This window comes from Paramormyrops kingsleyae, chromosome 3, assembly GCF_048594095.1.
Source record: "Paramormyrops kingsleyae isolate MSU_618 chromosome 3, PKINGS_0.4, whole genome shotgun sequence".
NCBI lineage: Eukaryota > Metazoa > Chordata > Actinopteri > Osteoglossiformes > Mormyridae > Paramormyrops > Paramormyrops kingsleyae.
The window spans coordinates 7,524,018-7,548,264 of NC_132799.1; the positions used below are offsets into that span (position 1 = coordinate 7,524,018).

General features: G+C 44.8%; 2 protein-coding genes across 3 annotated transcripts; both read right to left on the minus strand.

The window, feature by feature from the left end:
- Window positions 1-5,695: 5,695 nt before the first annotated feature.
- On the minus strand, window positions 5,696-12,239 carry LOC111858214 (uncharacterized). Of its 2 annotated transcripts, none has more exons than XM_023839780.2 (5): window positions 12,036-12,239; window positions 7,977-9,492; window positions 7,172-7,332; window positions 6,967-7,093; window positions 5,696-6,523 (listed from the first exon to the last, which is right to left on the minus strand). In XM_023839780.2, the coding sequence occupies exons 2-5, from the start codon at window positions 9,453-9,455 to the stop codon at window positions 6,377-6,379; spliced, it is 1,914 nt and encodes a 637-aa protein (XP_023695548.1). In that variant the 5' UTR covers window positions 9,456-9,492; window positions 12,036-12,239; the 3' UTR covers window positions 5,696-6,376. The 2 variants fall into 2 exon arrangements, with proteins under 2 accessions (XP_023695548.1, XP_023695556.1); XM_023839788.2 differs by having other exon boundaries at window positions 7,193-7,332; window positions 12,036-12,238.
- Window positions 12,240-16,388: 4,149 nt separating this feature from the next.
- lgalslb (lectin, galactoside-binding-like b) lies at window positions 16,389-23,781 on the minus strand. Its single transcript, XM_023839395.2, has 5 exons — window positions 23,535-23,781; window positions 22,889-22,972; window positions 22,705-22,793; window positions 21,242-21,425; window positions 16,389-19,740 (listed from the first exon to the last, which is right to left on the minus strand). Exons 1-5 carry the CDS (start codon window positions 23,565-23,567, stop codon window positions 19,597-19,599), a joined length of 534 nt encoding a protein of 177 aa, XP_023695163.1. The 5' UTR covers window positions 23,568-23,781; the 3' UTR covers window positions 16,389-19,596.
- Between the last annotated feature and the right edge of the window lie 466 nt (window positions 23,782-24,247).

The window sequence follows — 24,247 nt, forward strand, 5'->3', positions numbered from 1 at the left end:
GTGCCAGGGAGGGGGGGGGGCGTGGTTATTTGTCTTCACACGTCTATGCTAAAGTGTATCCCCGAGTTAATGTTACGAGTCCACCAGTGCTGACGCAGAAGGCTGGGCGACACTGAATCTTCCCATTCGAAAAAGGCAGTGCACAGGGTAGCGGCCGGCAGCCTGGGGCTTAGCGGGACTCCATGCTGGACCAAATAGCAGAACAGCTACTGTAGTAATTGTCACTGGAGCTCTGGGGTGGGAGGGCTGTGTAATAACAGATTTTGTAACAGCGTTAAACCACATAATCACACTGCAGGTAGGATGGTAAATACAGACCGTGACTCATAACCAAATTCTCCTGGGGAGGTGTTCCTGTCATACTCTTCAGTACGGTCCCTAACTAGAATACCTTTATGCTAACATCCCATAATCAAATATAACTATTGTAAAGCCTTCCACAATCCTGAAAGCACCTGATTCATTCATTCAGGAGTAATCCAATGTCCACGTGGCTCCTTCAGGAACATGCTCATGGTCCGCGGTGGAATGCTGAGACTCCGAGGAGCAGGACTGGGCGCCCAGTGCAGGGTATGTAGCAGGCCGGGAAGCAGAGTCACACGCTCAGTGTTTAACATTAGCAGGATTACCCAGAATGCCCCAGTACATAAGAGCTGATATAACCCATGTGGCTACGATGTTCAGCCATATCCTCCTTATGGTTCTTTGGGGAAGTTCTGTAAGCAGAGTTTTCGTCCCAGGACAAAGATGAATCAATATAACTTAAGATGGATCATCCTTGTGTTCTAAAGTACCCTGGATAACAGGAACCACACCGTAATGGTGATAACAGTAATATTAACCCCAATGAACCTCAAAGGTGAGCTAGCCAGAGCAAAAGGTCATGGGGACGTTTGTTTGGACACAGACACTTCAGAAGAGCAAGGCCATGAGGAAGAGGAGCGCAGGACTGTCCCACGGGGTACAGCACTGCGATGGTTTGTGGATTTTACAAAGTCTTTATTGACGACTCTCTAACCTCAAATTGTTATCTGAAAAGATGATCATTGCGCAGGATTCTGAGCAAAAGCAGGGATGCAATGGAAATAACATAACATAAAAATAACATAATTATAACACATTTATCCTGACCCGCAAGAACATGTTTAGATAAGATACGCTTCTTTAAGTCATCCCAGATGGGACTTGAACCCACAGTCCCTGGTTTAAGAGGCTAGTGCCCTATCCATTAGGCTACTGGGGCATCACATAAGGAGGCCGGCAATATAAATCAGGCTGCACTCTGGGGCACTATAGCAGGCCTCTTTTAGGTTGATTCCGGCTCACTTGCATTTAGTGCCTTTCTGTTAAATTTTGCACCATTTCACACACAGTCACTTCATGGTGACCGGTTCTAATACAGGTTGTGCGGTTTAGTCTCACAGATGTCTGTGATTCAGCCGGCAGTATAATACGCATTCGCCTTCCCCTGACGGGTGGACATCTTCCTCACAGAGGCATGTTCTCCCCGGGGGGGGGGGGATTTCATTCTTATTCCAGCACGCCCATGAATGTCTAACGACAAGCCAGCTCGCCAGGAAGGAGTCGAGATGAAGGCGAGGCGGTCTTCCTCATCCGGTGAAACTGTGAATACCTTTGAAAATCAAACCTGTTTCAACTAACCAGCTGTCTCAATAATACACTGAAAAAGCCAAAACAAAAGTACTTCATTTTGTATAAATTTAGATATTCAAATATAAAAATGAGGCACATCTCCGCCGTCATATAGGCTTTCCAAGGTTGCTCTCTGTACGAAATATCCCACACATTCAGTTGTACAGTCCAGGTCGAGAGCAAACCATGTTTCCCCCTGTTCAACATAAAAGTCTCACAAAAACCATATACAGAGGTAAACTGAGTAAAAGTTGACATCAAGCCTCCACCACAGATGGAATCAATACAGAACTCTGATACCTTTGTGTGCAGCAGATGTAGCAACACAGGATGACGGCTTGTGTCCTGTGATCGGGGATGTTTAAAATAAAATGCATCCATCCATCCATTTTCCATACCTGCTTGTCATATGCACGAGCATAGGGGTGCAGAGCCTACGGGCAAGGCAGGGAATAACCCAGGATGGGGTGCCAACCCATTGCAGATAATCAAATACATGTATCTATAAAACTATGACAATATAACCAGGCAGTAGGAGAAGGAGTGATCTCACTATGCAGGAAGAGTGACAGCCATTCTGTAAGTGCTGAATTCAGGGCAACAGGTGTTCCCCACCGGGGACAATTTGGAGGGGATCAGCAGCCTGCCCTCCAGGGGCAGCCCCTCGACCACCCTGGCACATCCTTGCTGAGGATTGCCCCCATCTGGTTCTTCTGTTCATAGCCACAGGGAAGAGGGGGCACAGCCGTCACCCTCAACCAAGCTTAGTTATCCACTGCCCCCACAACTTCCTGTTTAGCTTCTTGTAGTAATTCCAGTTCATCTTCACCTCAACCAAAGAGTCTTTCATCTTTTTAATCTAGTTCCACCACTTCCCCTTAAAGAGGCCCAAGTACATCAGCACAAATGGTGAGAAAAATAGAAGCCCTGCACCGCCAGTGAATCACCACTGAATTAGCACGCAGTTTTCACTTATTGCACTGCTAATTTTGCTTCTGTTTTGCAGACAGGAAATGAGCAGTGGAATTTAGCATTTGAGGGGCTGAGCTGCCGGATGAGCTGATCGTCTTCTGGAGGCAGGCCCAGTCGGTCGCAGGTGTTTTTACTGGCTGCTCTGCTGGGCTCATGGAGCTCGGGTCGACACCTTCACACCGGCGCCAGGCCAGTGCCACAAAGCCACCACTGTGGCTGAGGCTATTACTAACGGTACCAGTCCTAGCATGATCCCTGGCACAACAGGGCTGCACTGGCAATCTGGCACACCGGGCATTATTCCTGATGGGCAGATGGTCATGTGGGTCGGCAAAATTTGTCATGGGTTCCACCCCCGCCCCCGGGCGGTAAAATTTATCACTCTGCAAAAGTTATTCATGGGGATTCCCCTTCAGCTAAACCGGGGTCATGGGGGACCACGAAGTCCAGCCCCGCCTGTCGCCGTTCCCCCTCCCTTTTACACTGAAGCACTTTGGTGCGGCTCCTCTTTTCTTTCCTCTTCATTCATGAAAACTCACTGGACCAGACCAACGTTTGGCTCCAGGATAAAACTGCAATGAATTCTCCAGGTATAAGTGAAGGATACACGCTCCAGATGTTCCTGGATGTTGACCGTGTGATTCTTCAATCCAGCGTGAAATAATACCAGGAAAAAAAACAGGGGATTCCCCAGGATTAGAGCCAATGGACCGGGGGGGGGTACATTCAGCAGAGAATGGATCTCTTTCATGGAAAAACTGAAGATTGAAAACCTCAGATGCTTTTTACTGTAACTAAAAACAGAGGACAGCTAACTCGAGCCACAGGAAGGAAAGTATGAGAAACAACTAAGACGAGAGTATTTCCCTGTGTGTGTTCCAACACAGGCCTTACTATCTGAGAATACATATACAGTACCAGTCAATAGTCTGGACACACAAACCTACCTACCCACGTCTCTGTTTTAGCTATATCAGTGTTTCCCCTACCATTATATTAGGGGGGCGCCCCATCCCCACAACGGCACCTCCCGCCCCCCCTTGAAGGTCAAGTTAATTTTATTTAATTTTATTTTCTATATAGCGCCAGATCACAACAGAAGTCATTTAAGGTTACCTTTCCTATAGAACAGGTCTATACATTGCCCTTTTATTAAACAAACTAAATAGCCTTATGTTATTTATCTTATTTATACAATAGCTTGTCATTTTTGTCTACACGGTCGCGCGTTTACAATTCTCCTCTGCTCTCTGTATCGCGCGTGGCGGAGTTCCGCCCCGATGCGCGCGCACAGACGCGTATGCGCACACACAGGTGAGCACACCCCCGCCAGACGACGGAGAGCGCGTTGGAAAATATGTCGCGTCAACCACCTGAAAAGCAGACAAAAAATACACTGCAGTGACAAAAGCTGCAGACTTTGTGGATAATTGTCATAAAAAGAAATGTTCTGATGTTTAGTTCAGTTGTTATATTGACTGCTGTCATTAAAGGAAACTCATGAACACCATGAATCCTGTCGGTGTCCGTCTGCCCCCCCCCCCCCCGTATATTATTCACTTTATAGTAAAAGGCCTTGAGGCAGTGAAGTAACGCATGAAGTATTGCAGGATCAAGAGATGTATTCAATATCTCAATATTTTCTTCAAAATAGCCCCCTTTTGCCCCGATGACATCATTGCAAACTCTTGCCGTTCTTTCAACCAGCTTCCAGATGTAGCCACCTGGAATGCTTCTCCAGTCCTGAAGGAGTTTCCACAAGTTCTGACCACAAGTTGGCTACTTTGCTCTTACGCTTTGATCCAACTCATCCCAAACCATCTCTATAGGGTTTAGGTCGGGGGGGGATTGGGGGGGCAAGTCATCTGTCACAGGACTCCTTCCTTGTCCTCAAGATAATACATACTACTTAAAGCCATGAAATAATTAAGTTGTCTTAGCAGACACTTTTGTCCAAATTGATGTACAACTGAAGGTAGGGTCAGACAGTTAGGCGGTTGAGGGCAAGTATGGAAATCACTTTGGACGAAAGTGGAGTCTTACACAAGAATGTTCTGAGAGCAGAAGGAAAAATGGGTGGGACCAAGGTGAGCAGGTGGGACCAAGACATTTTATTGGTTGCTTGGATCCACCTCCTCTAGAATCTGATTGGTCATCCCTTCAAATCAATCATTTTTCCTTCTGCCTTCAGAACATTTTTGTGTAAGCAAAACTCCCATGAGCCTCCATTGTGGAAACAGACACAGCAACAAGTGGTAGGAGATTCGAGGCTAAGAAAACCAGTTTGCCAACTCCCCTCAACACCAGCCACCAGCTGGTTAATCCTGCCATTTTCCTTATGTGGTTGGTGGTATAACCCAACGGGAAATGGTGAGCACTTTAACCCTAACCATAAGGACTTTCACCCATCGTAGTCATAAGTAAGAGTGACATTCAATCAATGCATTATTTGATCTTTTTTATTCACATCTGTACAAAATTACTGGAGGCGATGCTGCAGTTTTTAAGAGGAGTTTATTGCAATTCAAAGAAAAGCATTTTCATTATGAGACTGAGGTCATTAAAGGGAAATAATACTTTAATTACCCACCCATCTTCTAACCCCTCATTCCAGAGAGGGTCACTGGAGACAGGGCACAAGGCTGGAGTACAGCCTGGATGGGATACCAATCCATCACAGGGCAAATGCATGCATAGAAGCATTATGGGTAATTTAGAGACGCCAATCAGCCTAACCACAAGTCTTCAGACTGCAAGAGGACACCGGAATACCCAGAGGAATCCCACAGCAGAGATGGAGTACACACACACACACACACACACACACAAACAAACACACACACAGAGCAGATTAACCACCTTTATTCTCTTCCAGAGAATTATTGTAGAGACTGAGGGAGAAATGGCCTCATTTAAATATTGTTTCCCTTCAATTTTAGAGAAGGAATGAAGTAACAGAGTGCGAGCAAACAGACTGTTATTGAGCACAAGGCAGCAGCTTGAACAGAAAAAACACCAGCAGGTGAGCCCCCTCCCCTCCCCCCATGACCCCCCCCACCCCAACCCCAGACTTCCCCTCATACTGAGGCTGTCGGAAGAAACACGCTTCCCTGAAAAAGGCGTTTGCTCGAGAGGCATCAGATACATTAAACACAGGAGCCCCATCTCTCTATCTTCTGCTCAGATTTACAGACAAATGTTACAACCATGTCATTGTATTTCGTGGACACACATGAAGGAAATGTTGGCAAAACTGGGGGTGGGTAAGTTCCCAGGTATACATGACCCCCCCCCCCCCTCATGTAAAACAATCAATGAAGACGGCAACCAAGATGCTCATAAGTTATTTGTGCTGTTTTTTTGGACTTGAGTTCATTACAGAGTGACGCCCACGGCCAGTCAGAGGCAGAAAACTTAAGGGGGCGACAGAACCTCACCAGGCTCCTCCAACAAGCGCCGATTACGCCTTCGCGCGCCACCTTAAACAGCACGAGGAGGAACCTGGACTGTCACATTCAGAGATGGTACGGGATAAGCAAAAATAATTAAATAATTCAATAGAATAAACCAGGAGTGGGGGCTCTGCATGGACTGGAGATCGCAGGCTGCACCACGGAGGACCGTACCGCCCAGAGGATTTGTAAGGCCACTACTGCTCCAATCGAACATGACTTGTGGGAGTGCCACCTAGTGTGGGGAGGATCAAACAGCAACTCATATGTCCAAAACATTCCTTCCCATCAACTTAAACTTATAGTCTTAACTGCTTCTTCACCTGGGTTGAATCTGTTGAGGAAGTGCTTTTTTCTGGGGACACAGATGGTGTCTGTGCTGTACAAGGGATCTTCTCCGTCGCAGAGATTGATTTGACAGCTTCTCTGGAGGGCTGTGCCGTGGCCTAGCATCAACGAGAGCAACAAGAGAAAGCACATTTAACCTCGCCACAGATGGTAAACGGAGAGGGCGGGCTTGGCTACTCCATTCACAAGTCAGCACATTAAATATGAATGTCCCACCGCCATAATTTGTGTCCAGCGGGAGGGATCATTCTCTTTACGCACTCAGCCGGGTCACACGGAACCATGTCATGTAAGACAAACACTGATCAGAATAGCCATATCAGAGGGTGACAAGGGACCTGCCCCCCCACCGAACTGAGCCAAGGACACTGTGCCTGGCTGCTGGTTCTGGTCTGTGAACAGCTGCGAGGAGAAATGGGGGGGGGGGAATGGCACGGTAAGGAAAATTCAAAGATTGGAGGTAGGGCCATGGGAAGAATAGAAACATTCAAAAAACACTGCAGGATTTTGCTTGGGGGGGGGGGGGGGCGGTGGATCTTACAGTGTTCCTGGTGTCCATGCCCAGGGACATCAGCAGTACTCTGTTGCCACGGGAACCGCCCCACTGGTGCCGCAGGCCCAGGGCACCGTGGATGTCCTGCAGTCGCCGCCACACGTCCCACGGAGCCCTGCAAGACATTCCAGACGGTCACCTGCCTGACCGCGTCCCCAGCCATTCGTCAGATCCGTTAGCGCGGATTAGTGACCGTAGGAAGAAGACGTCTGACCAAGGGGTGGCAGTGGCCTGCTGCTCCCCAGGCCCCTGCAGCAAGGCCCCGAGAGGGGACACCACGCCCTGGGGCTCGGCCGTCTGAACCTTTGGGAAGCTGGTCTGGAAGAGCCGCTCCAGGCAGCTGCTCAGAGACGCCTGGGGGCAGACGAGCACATCAGATCAGATCAGATTCAACTTTATCGTTATAATGCAAAGTCAAAGTGGCAATATCCTACACATTCACTTATAATCAACATGCTTGTTTTATAGTTCAGAGATCCTTTCACTTTTCAGCAAAACCTTCCTTGAGTATACAGCATAAAGTCCACTTATCCTGCTACTGGTTATTATAAAAAAAGATCTTAAATACAGCCCCCCCCCCCCCATTTAATAAAATGATCACATTTACCACATAACTTTGGATAATGGGGGGGTATGGAGGGATAAAATCATTGAGGACTATAGAAGGCTCAAGGTGCTCCAAAAAAGATGATATATAAATAAACAGCAGTTACAAAAAAAATAAAAGAGAAACTTACAGCTGTCTACCCTTGACCACAAGGGGGCACTATTGTTGCAGCAGAACTCTGATTTTTTTTTTTTACTTGACAACCGTAATCTGAAGTACGTTTTAAGACAACAAATGTCAAAGTGTTTGATGGTCACAGCTAAGCTGGCATCATCTGGAGGAGCACTGGGAAATACAAGGAGACTCAAGCAGATTGCTGAACATATGCACAGGGAAACGCTGGCCTGTTTCACAGCCTGCATGGCTGATGGAAGCCGGAAACTACACATACCGACAGACTGCCCCTCCTGCAGTTCCACGGGTTCTCAGAAGAGGGCGATGTGGAGGCAGCATTCAAAACATCCAACCAACTTGCTTTACTGTCCTTTGAGAAAGCAGTAGCACTTTCCTCCACTCCAAATGCAACCCAAGAGTCACCCCCAGCCTGTACCCTGTCTTGCTCTCCGAAAGCATCCCACTCCGGACTTGGTTCTGCCCCCAAGGGAGCAGAGCTGAAGTCCGCGAAGCTGTCGCTGCCGGGGAAGCCTGCCAAACTCTCGGTCATCCCCTCCCCTCCAAAAACCGCCCCTACAACCCGCCCCGCATCTGACGATTCCCTTGACAGCATGGCGCAAAGATCCACCAACGCCGTCTGGCTCGCAGAGCTCAAGCTGGTGTCCTTGGAGTTTTCAAAGTTCTTGTCCTCCACCACCCTCAAGTCCCCTGTGCAGTCCGAGCTGAAGTCGCCGAAGTTCTCAACCTTATCAGTGGAAACCACTTGACAGAAGGACTCAATGTTCTGGCCGACAGAGACCCGGGTCGCCCAAGAGGACTCCATGTCCCGGACTCTGGTCTCCCTGCTACCCACCTGGCTCACTTCCCCTTCCCTCCTGCCAGCAGTGAGCTCAACCCTCTCCCTTTTCCCACGATCCTCTGCTTCAGCCTCCTCTTTGGCAGCGCTTGGCTCCTCCCAGGAGAGCTTAACAGTGTTCTGACTGAGAGTCGTTCCAGGGTGACGTCCATCGCCCTCTGGCTCGGCCCCCCCCCCGTACCAGTTGCTCAGGGTCCCGGTGGCCATCGGCATGTGGCTCACGCTCCTCAGCCCGTTCATTCCCAGGATTGTCCCTTTGACAGACTCCTTCTCCATCTTGTCCAAATCTGAGTTCTCTTCAGGATCGAAAATGTGTCGCCCCCCCCATGACAAACCGCTGTTAGAGTGAGAAGCAGGATTTACAAACTCTTCCTCAGGATGGGATGGACATTGGTCTTCCTTGGGGTGTGCGATTGTACATCCACGTTTGGGGGCATGGACATAACCTTTCGTGACGGCCTTAGAGTGTGCCACATCACCGTTGCAGGTCCAGGATTCACCCTGACTGAAGTTCACCTCTGTTCCTCTAGAGTTCCTGCCCTCAGGAAGGTGCTGATCCACTTGCCGTTTCCAGTCCCCTATATGGATGGTTTTCCTGGGCAGGGGGAAACCCAGACCAGAGGCCTGGATGTTGCCAGTGCACGATTTTGTAACCTCCACGTCATCCCCGTTGCAGGGATACCCCGAGCTCACACCTGCAAACCTAGCTATTCCGTTGCCAAGGTGATCCAGACTCCAAGGCTCCGTCGGGTGGGTATCGCAGAAGCCAATAGGAATGTCAAGCTCTGTGAAACTGGCCCCGGAGAAGCCCCCGAAATCTCCAAATTCGTCGTCTTCCTCCACCCCCCCGCCCAGGGCAGGTGGAGACGAGGAATACACGTGTCGCACGTTTGGATCCATGGCGCAACGGGCGTGACTCTCAGCCTCACATTCACACCTAAAAGAGAGAAAACGCAGTTACGCTCAGCTAAACCCTAAACTGCTGGAGCTTTGATAAATTCAATGTGTATTTCAGGACCAAAATTTGATTGTAATTAAAATCTAAGGAACTTGAGATTTACAAAGGGACGACAACATCATCATTCAACTGCAGAATGTAGATGGAGACCTGCCTTCACACACCTTCTGCATATGGTGATCTCCAGATGAACTCCCCTGTACCATGTCATGTGATTTATTCATTTTATTTGTCTGATTTCGCACTTATTATATGTGAGGTTCGCACTGAGGCCGCTCACTACGTCATTACGTTGTGTATGTGCGCAATGTCCATAAAGTTGACTTTGAACACTACTCCAAGGCTCCCAGTGTTCATACACACAGCATGCAAACACATAAACAACTGTTACAAGTGCTTGTAATTTAATTTGATTTTTAAATTTTTGTTGACTTGCTAACATTTTTTTTTTTTGCAGTTGTCAAATCAGTTGTTTTTTTCAGTGATTTTAGTATTGGGCTGACTTCCTACCAAACAAAAAGCCTTCTATTAAGTACTTTCCTTTAGAGGGGAAACCATCTAAATGGAATATTGACTTCCACAATCTAATTTCAAATGACTGGAAAAGCAAGGGCTGAAGTGTGTTATTCTAGAGATGCAGAGGTACAGAATAAAGACGCAGCACTAACTGCCAGCGCAATACATACGCTGGCGTAAGTAACATAATCACCGCCGGTATTTGTAATTTATTAAATTATTGACGGACCTGGCACGATAAATGCTAACACCCGACATTCCTTTACACCCAAGATTAAATAACAGACTAATTTTTCCCCCAGCGATATCCAGGAACTAAATTAGAAGCGTTGTTCTGTTTTAGCTGATCAAAAAGGTCTTGATCACTTTATCTCCATTACCGTCAGTATCAGTCTAGTTGACGCCACACACTGCACTTTTCCTCAAGAGCCTAAGGGCCCATGTGTCAAACTACTGACCGTTAAAGTGTTGCCTTGAGTGAATAAGTGCATAGGAATGGGACGTCAGCCTAAAGTGCAAGTGATCACGACAAGCGGGAAATGGAATAACACTTGAGGACTCCATTATGAATGATTAGAAATTACTTCTGTTCAACTACTGCTTTGATGACCATAAGACACTTGTACTGTTTTTTCCCATATCTTGCAAATATTTGCAGGAAAATTTGTCATTTTCACTCTGAAAGCACTGTAAAATAAAAAAAAAAAGTCACCCTATAGCCAACACAATACAGAACCTAAATCTGAGGGGAAACCAGTGTACCTGACAGAGAAACCCACAGAACATGAGAAGTACGTGCAAACTCCACATGCATGCAGGGTGACATGGGGTGTGACTCATATCCCCAACTTTGGGGGGGGGGGGCGTACCTTACACCTTGCTCTTCCATGAGAATAATCTCGTCAGAGGGTACACATGTTTACAAAATGAAAGCACATTCTTGTGGTACACAAAATCCCCCTCAGCGAAACAGCTCTAACGCAATACAAAGTTATTCCCCTTAATACAGCAAATTCTACACCAAGCAAACAAGGAATCGCGAGACGATTGTGATTTGTGTGCACCGCAAGACAAAATCATTTGCAGTGAAACTGCTGTGAAAATAATGCTGCTTGTTGGAGGACATTGCAAAATTGCAGCTGACAAAGTCCTCTACGGTGCAGTTTGTCAGTAATTTTATCGGGATTTTATCAAGCACAGGAAATGGTGAGGGAAGCCGGAGATGTAAACACCACTCAGTGGTTTGATAACAGCGACTCCAGAAAATTAAGCTGACAAAGCGTTATGGTAGCGGGAAGTAGGACGTAACATTTATTATATAGATTATGCATCAAGACTTGGTACGTGAATGCAGTTTTTTTGCACGGATACCGTGATCGTACTAGTATTCTTAACCGGCTACAGGGCAGTGGAGGATTAAAGTTAAATCTTACAGAGACCGTTGCAGGATTATGTTTTATAACACATTAACACATGGCAGGGAGACTCCAGTGACAGCTGTCAAACTGGTTAAGCTCTCAGCCCGAAAGCGCAGGCAGGCGATCGAGGCGTGTGCATTACACTATCACTGTCAAAGGGGATTTAATGTTTCCCATTCTGCACCGTTAATGCCGCTATTACCGACACCTAAGGCCGGACAGCCAGTACTTCTTCGGGTCCGTGTCTGCGAGTTAGCACAGGCCATAATAACCTGCACCCCGTGTCGGCCGGGTATTGACGTGAAAAACTGAGCCGCAAAACACATTTCACCATGCAAAGTGGAAACGTATATATTCAGGTAAAATAATCACCACTAGAATTATTTTCAAAAATAACACAGTGGCTCAGAGATCAAAAATACAATATTCTGCATTATGTATGACTTCATTTCTAATACAGTAAATAAGTATGATAGCGGGCTTGATGCTTGCATTTCTTTATGTATATCCTCCTAGTCCCTTTACCATCATCAGTATCCTAATTAGGCTTGACAAAGCAATAAAAAAAACATTTAATTTATGGGTTACCTTTAAATCCAGGGTGCTAGGTGTGACTAGAGAGATGCATGTCGTCCTTGCCATAGGCTGCGGCTCAGGACAGTGCACCTGACGCGGTGAATGAGGATCGGCGGAGCTAGGCTCATGTCCGCTCAGCCTGCCATCCAAGCTCCTCGTTTGCCTCCTTTTTGATTAAGCAGCACGCAAGAGCTTTTTAACAAACAAAAACGCCGGAGTGGGCGGGGTCGTGGTCTGCGTCACTTCCGGCTGACGCCAAGCCTCCTTTGCGTCGGTTCTCTTGACGTTTGGTCCAGGATGGTGAGCTCTTGAGCGTAATATTTTTTTCCCATTGCAATACTATATACATACATTTTTACAAACACGTCTTAGGACATAGTTCACTGTAACAATACAGGGAGTAAAGAAGAAATAAACAAGAAAGGAATACAATGCTCGAGGAAGAACAAGGAAAATGAGAATTATGAATATAATAAAAAATAACCATACATGACATTCACCACATATGGAGAGAGTTTTAGCAACTATTGTATTTTTACTGGATGGTAATATAACGTTATATTTAAAGTATGCCTTTGAGATGCAAATTTACTAGAATGTAGCTTTTTTCTTGAGTGTAATTGTCATGTTAATTCTTTTCAGTTTTACGTCATATGATACTGAATTTTATCAGGCCGTTAATGATAACGTTAAGACCCATTAGAGAGGCTTAATATGAAGATGGAAAAAGGTGCACGCCAGCTAAAAGATCAATAAACGCAAGCATTTTTTTCATCATCTGCATATTTTATGTAGTTAAAACTTACTTTTTATTGTAATTATAATTAGCTTATTACCTATCTACGATGCCTCTTCCAAGCAGAAAAAATTAACAATTAGCACCTAACCAGTTGTATTGGTTTCAGTGTTCAGGAACCCGTATATTATAGGTTTAAACTGAACAGTTTAGAAGATTTGCCGCTTGGAGTCTTACTTCCACACTTAATAAAAAAGGGGAAGGTGATGATAGACAAATATGTGTCAACAGAATGAGGATTTCAAGTTCAGATCTGGTTGGAACCTTGCAGTCTGCTTGCTTTTCCAGTGTTTGTTGCACTACATTCACTGACTTGTTTCCAATTGGGTGAATTTGCATGGTTGTTACAAATTAGAATTAAAAATATTTATATTTATAAAATTATTTATCCCCGAATAAATATATTAATTTTAAGGTCTTAATGCAGGTTAAGGGCCTTGCTCAAGGGCCCAATGGAGTTGAATGACTCTGGACATTCATGGGATTTGAACCAACAACCTTCCAGTTACTGGCACAGATCCCTAGCCACAGAGCCACCACTCCATCCAAGGGTTAAGGGGACATAGAAATGACTGGATGGTCCCCACAAAGATATGATTACAAGAATGTGTGTGTGTATGTGTGTGCGCGTGTGTGTGTGTGTGTGTGCGCGCGTGTGCGTGTGTGTGTGCGCCATGCGGTGGATGGTGCCTTGTCCTGGGTTATTCCTTACCTTGCACCTGTAACTTCCGGGATAGGCTCCGGACCCCTGCAACCCTGCATAGGACAAGCAGGCATGGAAAATGAATGTATAGTCGGTGACAATTATTTAGTGCATACTTTAATCCATACATCTTCTACCAATTTACCCTGGACAGGGTCACAGGGGGGCTTTAGCTTTTAGCAGAGGGCACAAATCTGGGGTAGCCATGAACGGGATGCCAGTCACAGGGCACATACACTCACACACAATGGGCAACTAATAGGCACCAATCAGCTTAACTGTGCATCTTTGGATTGAAGAAGAAAAGTAGAGTAGCTACAGGAAACCCCCACAAGATGGGGAGTACCAGCGACTCTCACACACAGAGGTAGGAAACACCCTTTGTCCCTCCTCCCTTCTGGCAGACGGCATGGACACATCAGCATTCGAACCTAAAGGTCCCACCTGTTATAAGGCTGCTTAACAGCCAGCTGATTTGGAAACAACACAGGAGCACATGATATATCAAAACTTCCTGTCATTTGTAAAGTTTATCACCACCATTCATTTGCTGTTTGTTTTGTGATGCAACGTTTGTGTCATTTAATATCATTATAGACCGCGTTCTTCATTGGTCCTGTGTCCTTATTGTCGGAGGCTGCTGCTTACTGCTATTCATTAATACCCGTGAGCGGTGTCTGAGTAAACATCTCTTTGTGCGGACTGCATATGACAATAAACTTGAAACGTAATCCCTGGGGGTGTGAGGCAACAGTGCTACCTGCTGAGTCACCACGCTGACCTGCATAATTAATTAAATTTTCAAAACTTTGTTTTACATGAGTTAGCGACGGTTCTAATGTCATCGCTCCTGGTATTGTTGTATATCTGACTATCTGTTTTTCTGAAGTGCAGCATTTGCCAACTGATCTTGCAATAACAAGTCATTAAAGTAATTATGTTGGCTTAAACTTCTTTTTTTTTTTCATTCAAAAATGGGGGGGGGGATGCATCACAAAACGGAAAAGAACACGCAGCAGCTGTGTGTTTTTCTTGTCTCTTTGTGGGTATTAACTTTCCCGGCACTTCGTACTCGTCAATAGCGCGATTGTTGCGCCCTTCTGTCGGGTGAATCACGGGACTGGGCGGGCACCACGCAGCTGGATCGTCTCGGCGACAGTGCGTTTGCAGACCGTTGAAAGGGATAGTGATCAAACCGGCGAGCGCAATAAATGTTACCTTTATTTGAAATCTTTCATTGTGAATGACGAGAGAGTTATACCGCTACCCAGAGAATTGTTCAGCAAATTAAATGACGATATTTGGAACCAGGCTATACCAATTCTACAGATACAGATGCCTTTATTGGTCTTTTTAAAGTATGTAATTAGTTATTTAAAATACTCTGTGTGATTATGTGGGTTCCTTTCAGGGACTCTGGTTTTCTTCCCATAGCTCAAAGACATGTGGCTTCGGTGATCTGCCACCCCCCTGTGGCCTCTCGCATGTGACTGTGGGGGCCCTCAGTGACGCACCGACATCCCACTGAAAGATGCCCCTGCTTCATGCTCACCATGTGGCCAAACGAAACCTTATCTTATATCTATATACATTATATGTTTTTCATCATCAATGATGATTCATGATTTCATTTTATTGTCCTCTCTCTCGAAGATCTTAAAATATCCAATGGCCCAAAGTTAAATATAAAACATAATAACATATTAGTTAAATTCTTCTTCTCCACTCTGCCAGCCTATTAATAGATGTCCGAAAACCTCATAGGGACATTTCTGGGAAAATTCTGGTCTGAGAACTCAGTGGAGTACAGTGCTTTTAGTTAATTCCGCTAAACAAACTACTTTAAATTAAAAAAAAATATTTAGAAGAGTGATTCAATAATAGCTCAAACTGAATTGCGAGTAGTGAGGCGACAATTAATTTTTGCACCCTTGTTTATATAGCCCCTATAAACACAGTCCTTCGCAGTTGCCTCCTACACAAAAGATTTCCTCTATTCTCTATTCAAACTAGCTGTCAAACCGATATTACGACCAGCCTTTGACTGAATCTGTTAACATGGCCAATGTATGGCTTTGAATAGGGCTCACATAATATCCATTAGTCATGTCCTGCACAATGTCACAAAGTGCAAACATCAAAGCTCTGCTGTCAGCAGGTGAATGACAAATCCAGGCTTCATAAACAGCAGAGCAATTTCCAGGTCCTGAGCGAAAGCTGGCAGGTTGCAAAGACCCACACCTTTCTGGTGAAATGGGACAAGGAGAACCAATTATTGTTTCTCATTGACATTCGTCAATCAATTTTTAGTCCAGTAAGCCTGGAAATTACAAAGGACAGTCAGCACTCATTGGAGGTGCCTAAACATCCAACTCATTCAGCTGGAGCCACCAGACTCACAGTATAGCCTTGTCTTATACCTAAACTGTATTCCGCTTTATGACACATGGGATTTCCCTTGGGGCACTTAGATTAAGAAATGAAAAAACTGACAAAGCAATAGCGGGTTTTAAATCTCCCAAGGAGACGATTTCATTACGATGATGAAAATACTTGGACGTTTTAGCAAGCTGAGAAGTTCAGGCTTGGCAATTTCTTAAGCAAACAGGTCAAATCAATCAATATTCAGCCTCTGAAAAGATCTATCAGTTCACCTGGAGCTGTCTGTCGTGTGTCACCTGCGAGCGTCATGAACACGGAAGGATCCCGTCAAACATCAAAAAGTTGGTTGCTTGACCTAAGAGGCAAACGACAAGACACTGAAGCATTCTACATTCCAGAAAAGTGGCCACACAGAGGTCGTCTTGTTCTGAAATGGGCCACTTGTCCTACTTGGCTTCAGAAAGGAGATTCACGCCATCAAGACTTCCACTTGATATGTTTATTAGTTCATAAATAAATTCGAAGAGGGAAAAAAAACATTTCAACGCAATATGAACCTCACCAACACAGACATTCTCAAAAGGGTTTCTTTCAGAAATATGGACTTCTCCTTCATTTAGATGATGTAAGACTGAGGAAGTTATGTAGGGCTAAAAGTCAGATCTTTCAGGATTGATCAGGATCGATCAGGATTCTGCTGTCACACAAGCAGAAGATGAGGCAGGATAGCTGCACACACTTTTCGCACAGAAAACCTGGATGCCTGATTTCTGTGGTCTCGTGTACAAAAGTAAGAATTACTACTAGCCCTGGGAAGGTGTTCTTCATGTTGTCCAGAAACAATTACTTTTTTAAAATGACATCAAGACAATATGGATTAGCTATGATAAAACTGCAAACTCAATAATTACAACAACCATAGACTCTGAACAAAACATAGAAAAAAAATTGTGAACGCTACACAGTCTAGTTAAGATATCACAGATGATGCAGTGATTATATAAAACTTCTCATAAACAAGCAGACAAGTGACAATAACAAATGACAATAACACAGGGTGATGCTTACATTGTACCCTTGAAGTACACGTTCTTAAATAAAAAAAAGGATTTTGGTCTTAACATGTGTGTTGGACCTGTTTACAGAGCAGGGAAAAACACCATTGTTTAAAAAAAAAAAAATCGTTTGGGGAACACAGTACACCATTGTCCAATTATGAAGCACGCTCGGTACAAAACACCACGCTGATGCCGTCAGTCTGTAACCCTGCTTAGCATTCGAACAGCGTGTCCATGGAGACGGCCAGGGCAAGGTTTGGTCTCAATCAGGAAACGGCGACGTCCGTCTGAACACCCCCTTTCAGAGCCAGACAGTTAACGGTTTCAGCAGCACTGCAATTCAGCATTTCCCTCATCATAATCCCTCAGTCTTTTTTTATTGGAAGCATTTGAAAACAGATGTAAGCAGAACTTGCATATGAGGCCAGGAGAAATAGGGCTGCTTGACCTTACATCAAGAGTCTTTTCAAAAGTCAATAAATTAGTGTAAAATTGTCTAAAATGATCTGAAATGGGTTTAACAGAATTATTCAACAAGGAAAACTAACACACATGTCACTAATCTGGAATTAATAGTGCCATATACAGCATCCAACTTTTGTACTTTAGTAGCTAGATTTGGTCAGTGCTTAAGACACATGCTTCAGGTTTAATGTAGTTCTGAATGCATGTTGAAGCAGCTTTTTGTACACCTTCATAATGCCTTCGAGCACTGGAAGTCTTCCAGTATTAATCAGTCCTTCCTAAACCATTCTGGGGATGGACTGGACCTCCCCCGTCCCCAGTGCAGATGTGCAAAGTGGACATATTTGTCTCATCAGCTCTCATGTAACATCTCCAGATTCCAAGCTGCACTATAACCGAACTGATCTATTTTAGGAATTAATATATAATGCATTGTGGCTTACTGTTCACTGGCCAAAACAAATTAAATCAAGCTCAGTTAGAAGAAAGTGGAGTCTTGGAACACTGGAAAAGGGACCACGGCACAGTATAATTATACTGGTGTGGCTAATGAACCTGATTCTCCACCTGGGGTGTAAACATTAATCGCCCTCCACGTCAATAGCTCCACCTCAAACTGGAGGTGGACCCAGAGCTCTCAGCATCTGACATGTTAGTGCGCAAAAAAAGACAAATCCTTCATCGAGGCGGCGCCTAGGGGAAGCTGAACAAGGCGATCCACAGGAGTGCTGGTGAAGGACGGGCGGCGCGTGGCGAAAAGCTTCAGACGCCGCCGCAGCACGCAGAGAAAACACGAGCCGATCGGTTGCCTTCACTAAGTTCCATACCTACAAAACCGCACGCACTACACAAACAAATTAACAGCCCAGCTCTATCTACTATGTCACTGTCACTAACCTCTAACAGTAATGCGAGTATAAGCGGCAATAAAAGACTACTGTGTTTCTTCGTGGTAAGAAACAAAATCAAAAGCATATCACAACTGGTTGCTACGCTGCTAAAAATAAATACGGTAATGGGTTATAATTCTTTGTCGAGCAAAGAATGGGAAAAATTACCAAGACGCTACAGTTATTGTCGTGATTTGCAGCCTGCTACGTTCTACTCAAAAGCCGTGACAGAATTATTAAATTTTTGCTAGCTACTGTGGTTTGTTTTTAAAAATATTTATTCAAATATTTTACATTCAGGCAGTTCAGAAAGGTAACAACTGTCATAGGGTGCATCCCGTCACAGGGACGTTTGTTTGTAGGTGTTCGAAATTGCATATTGTTGTCCTGTCCCTGCACGTCTTGGAGGGAACAGGATGGCCGTCAGACATGAGGCAGCTGTTGAGCGACTCGCGTCTTCATGAACGCCTGACTTGAAATGTTCAGCGTGGCCCCCACTGCAGATCCCCCCCCCCCCCCCACCAGGCAAAGTCAACCAGTCACCTCTGTTATTACCCCTGAACAAATTCTGCCTGTGTTAGCACGCACTAACCCTGCGTCGCTCGCTACGTCAAACGGACGTGGCGAACACGTATTTCACAAACTCCGTATTTACAAAACTCTGACCTGGAAGTGCCTTAGTCACCTGACCAACCGTCGGTCTGGCAGCCCTCAAATTTCATAGCTTAAAATGCCCATGTAGTGAGACAGAATTCCCCAAATCATCCCATGCTGTTGCAGTGTCGTTTCCCTTTGACGCTCCTACCTTCCTCTGAAAATCTTATTAATGCATGTTACAAAGCAGTTTTAGCTGTTTCCTGAGAGTTTATAGATTTATTAATTCAACAAAAAATCATTAATATATGCACTTCCAGGTAATTTTTCAAGGTCGTTTTTCCACAGGGAAGCTCTCCGACGGGACGACATGACATAGCACACGATACATCGTGTCAAGACTCACTAAGTTTAATTTTGTTTATTGTTTATTCGTACGACCGACCGAGACGCACTTGTGTGAATTCTCCCCCCCACCCCTCGGGTGAGAACATCGAGCGGCGGATTTCGTAGGTCCACCTTGGCGTGAGAGAGCGTGAGAGGTGCAGCGTAGTCAGGGAGGAGGGGGGGGTCAGTCTCGGCACCACGGTTGATGCTCCAGCAGGTCCAACAGACTCGGAGTGAGAGGACACCCCCCTCCCCCCCAAACTCCCCACCTCGCCCCCGGCGTGCTCCGAACGCAGGGTTATCCCAGCTTGGTGATCTGCAAACTCCCACGTATCGTCACGGTGTCGATGGTCAGGAGGGAGGCCACGCGATGGTAGAAGTCGAAGAGTTGGTGTCCGTCCACGAAGACGCGGAAGCGCTGGTGCTCACAGTGAACCTCGATCTGCACAGAGACACACATTGGGGGGGTAGAGGTGACCTAGACCTTTACGCTTAACAAACGTCACAACAGCGACAGTAATGCAGCTTCACACCCATCTGTGTACTTGTGAAACACGTGTGTCCTTCCCTGCTAGTTTATATTCACCTTTATCATGTAAACACTAAGAACCCATAATCTGTTTACTCACATCAAACCAAATCTGATATTACAAGTAAACTCTCAATCCTGGCAAAATGTGCCTCCCTTATGTAGTTCTTCCAAAATGATCCAGCAGACAGACCATTCAATCATTTATAACCTACTGAAACAACGAAGTCACCACCGGTTCACAAAATGAGCCACGACTTCAGGGAGTAAAACACATTAATAAATATAAAAATAGGTTTTTCGGTGGATAGCTAAACGAATCGCAGCTAATGTGTCCGATTATGTTTGTACGATGAGATTCATTCATTCAGCTCATTCAAAGCAAAAAAAAAAAACGGCAACTGAGAGCTCAGCTGGGACACAAATCAGCCCCCCCCAGCGTACTGGGAGCGGAGCTCCTGCCAGATAACCTCCCAGTTCTCATTATGTTTCTGCCTAGCGGATATCAGTCCTACATCAGCAGCCTGTCAAAATGTTTATCTGGATATACATGCAGCGCCAAATCAGGTAAAGCACCCTGTTAAGGAGTTAACCTGGTGTAAACTGGCAAAAGTTATGTTGGCAGCACTGTAGCTCAACAAGTAGCAAATTGTATTAGTAATGCCAGTGTTATGGGTTTAAATCCCAGGGCACATAGAAAAATTATGCATGTGATGCAAGCAGAGGTGGAGATTTCAGGCCCAGAGAGTACAAATCCAGACCAAGATTTTGTTTCAACCAACCAGTTGAGTATAAAGAGTCACAGTCAATACTCAACTGGTTGGTTGGAACAAAATCTTGGTCTGGATTTGTACTCTCTGAGCCTGAAATCTCCACCACTGGACGGAACTCTTTGGATCAAATAACCACTGTTGGTCAGAGCTGCATCACGAGCAGGGGACCAGCTTAAGATTTTCTGCTACTAGCCAACTAGGCTAGTTCAGTAAAACATGTTGCAGGACATGCAATGTTTTTTACTAGCTGGTGGGCTAGTGTTCAATTTTTTGCATTCAACTTCATCTATATTGGTTAACAGAAGAGGACAGTTCAGGTCCAGGAAATAAAAATCCAGGCCAAGATTTTGTTTCAACCAAGCAGTTGAGTATAATGAGTCATAGTCACAGAGTCCTCAACTACTTGGTTGAAACAAACCCTTGGTCTGGATTTGTACTTTCTGGACCTGAACTGTCCACCTCTGCTAGTTAATTACTGGGTCAAGTGGATGAGCTCCTTTTCCAGCCCTGGCTGTGACCCTCAAAATGTACTCTCACCTGTATATCTGTCTGGGGAGATAAAGATGGGCAAGGTAAAGAGATGGTTCTACTATCTCATCTTGGTTTCAAGCTGAATCGGGGGGTGGGGGGGGGGGGCATACCCGGAAGGGCTGGTCCTGTATGAAAGGGAAGTAGGCGATGGCTGCTTCCTCCTCGCCCCACACGCCAGAGACACACGCCCGGCGCAGGAACTGCCTATCGGCGAAGCAGGCACACAGCTCCAGGGCTACATCTGGGGGAGGCCCCGCCTCCGAGCCACGCCCACACGTCAGGCTGATGCAGAAGCTAGGGGACAAGGGGACATTAACGCCGTCCATCTGCTCCAAGGTGCCTTAAGATACATATAACATACATCTTACAAAATTCATTGAATCCTGGCTGGGCATTTACAGCAGGACAGTTGGTTAATCCCTATTCCAGGAGAGCTATAAGCATCACAGAAGGACACAAATTTATGACTTAAATGCTTCTAGATTCAAGTCCCACTAAGAACATCATTTTAAGCCTCACGTAGCACCTTCAGCAATAAATCAACCCACACTGCTTCTAGTAAAATGCCCGTCTTAAAATCATGTTTTAAAAACTGCGAAAACGTTAGATTTAAGACTCAGATAACAATAAAATAGCAAAATACATTCCCAACCTCCCCAAGCGTAAACCAAGCAGCGGGCCTACATTCTTAGGATTGCTTTACATAGTGCTTAACATTCTCCCATTACAACACATTTACCTCGTGCATCTTTGGATATAACACAAGGTCTAAAGAGATGCCTTGATCGAAAGACATTACAGATTAATAAATCATTTATTTATTGTAAAATAAAATGGATCATTCCTCTGTTCTTATGTCACTACTAGACAATTCCGCTCAAAGTTGCAAAGCGTCATCAGTACAGAAACTCTTCTTAATATAATCACGGAAATAACTTATAACACTTCCGATCATAAATATGTAAATGACTGAACAGATAAGTCACAACCTATTGAACAACGCATTTGAAAGTCACGCAAATATCTTTGGCTTAAACCAAAGGAGGCCGCCTCCCTCTTGTCAGTGTGAATTTTAATGATCCCCATTCAAACTTTCCAGGCCTAATCTTTAATCTGCCCATAAACTCATATATTTGAATAATTTAATTCCTAAACTGAAATCAAAGTTAGTAGAGATTTAATGCCAATCTGCATTAAATGTTAAAACTTGTTACATTAAAATATAGTCAAGCCATCTTTATTTATAAAGCACATTCAAAATACAAGTGTCAACCAAAATGCTGCACAATAAAATAAACTAAGATAAGACGAACATTTGAACAATTAAAAGAGAGAAAATAACATAAAATAATGTAAGCAATGTAAAACTGGAATTAATGTAAAACTGAGATTAAGGATTTTTCGTGTAGGCACCGATTAAACAAATAATATAAAACTAAGACTAAAAGTCAAATCTATAAGTAAGTATAAGTAAAATATATCTGTTTATCGATTTTTAATCCCGAAATACTGCCACTGGCACGACATTGTTCATACAAAAATAGGCTGACACATGGCTTATCGGTGAATTTACCTTTCGGGGTCAGGATCCACAATGCCCATGACAATGATCTTCTTCCCCGGCTTCATGCCCCCTCTGATACGGCCGCTGAACGGAACAGTCTGTGGAAGCCACGGTATTTTCTCATATTATCATTCAAACCACGCATAACTAGGGGGGCATGTAACATGCTTAAAAATGACCAGAATTACATTACCAGCAACCGTGTCATGTCTTCTTTGTCGGGAGAAATCAGACCAGGGTTGCTCAGTGAGTTGTTCAGATGTTCATCTTCCGTATTCTTATTACAAGCAAAAACATCAGTCAGTGGGGATATATATATATATATATATATATAAACTGTTCCAGCACAAAGAAACATAAACTGGGAAAAACGACGCACTGCTAAGAGTGAGAAACGAGCTTGCGGGGAGAGACATTTTTGACGTGTAAACCAACCGGGGATTGATCGCAGGGAAAATAATATGGAAGAATTAGTGGCGAACCTAAACAATACAGAAACCGGACGCGTGTAAAAACATGTGGCAAGACTGTATCCGTGTCGTTATCGTGTACAGCGGCGCTGGAAGTCGTGACACGGAACATAAATTCATAGACGATGCTGTCAAGACCGCGCAGCATCTAGAGTCAAAAACCGCAGAAGCCGCATTGATTTTTTAACCACTCGTACATGCACCTATATGCATGTGCCCAGTGGATTTCTGCCGCTGCATTACATATTTTAGGAGCCACAATGACATACACGGACTCATCGTGATCGCAGTCGCAACGCACGCATTTCCACGATCCATAAATAGGGAACAATAAAACGCAGCAGAGCCGATTTTTCGCTATATACTTACAACTCCGTTTTTTTCCGTGCCCGAAACCGCCATCTTGTACAGAATAGCATAGGATGGTTATCAGCTGGGGAGGCCGAGCAGCTCAGGAATTTGTTGGCGGCGTGGCGGGGACTTGAGCTGCTCCCCCCAAGGTGTTGGACTAGAGACCCGACGAGGAACTACAAGCAAGCGACGCCCGGAGCTCATGCGTTTTTCTGCCCAGAGGCACAATCCGTGTCTATCCTTAACCCGTATCATCAATGGCCAAAAGCCCTGTTTTTATACAGGAATAATATGGGTGGGACCTTACTATTTCTTTTACCCAAATAAAATACGTAAATTTTAAATACGTAATATTTACTATTTATCATTTTGTATTTCCTATAATCACATTTCTTTTCTATTATATATTTATTGAGAAATGATGTTTAGATGCATTAGTAATGTAATCACTTTATGTAGGCACTGATGAATTCTACAGTTCAGTGTATAGTGTTGTTAGGCCGTAGGATACGGATACTTTAAAGTGAGGTGCCCCCCGATGTTCCTTTACTTTATGTATACGACATAGAAACGATAGTCATGTAGGCTTATTAGCAACAGTCGGTAAGATATTGCCCCCATGTGGCAAAGAAAAGAAACTGCAAATGAGGAAGAATAATACGAGAGGACTGCAATGGGAACTGCCAGTGCACCGATGTAACGCTTTGCGCTACGTTGGACCCTGTGAAACA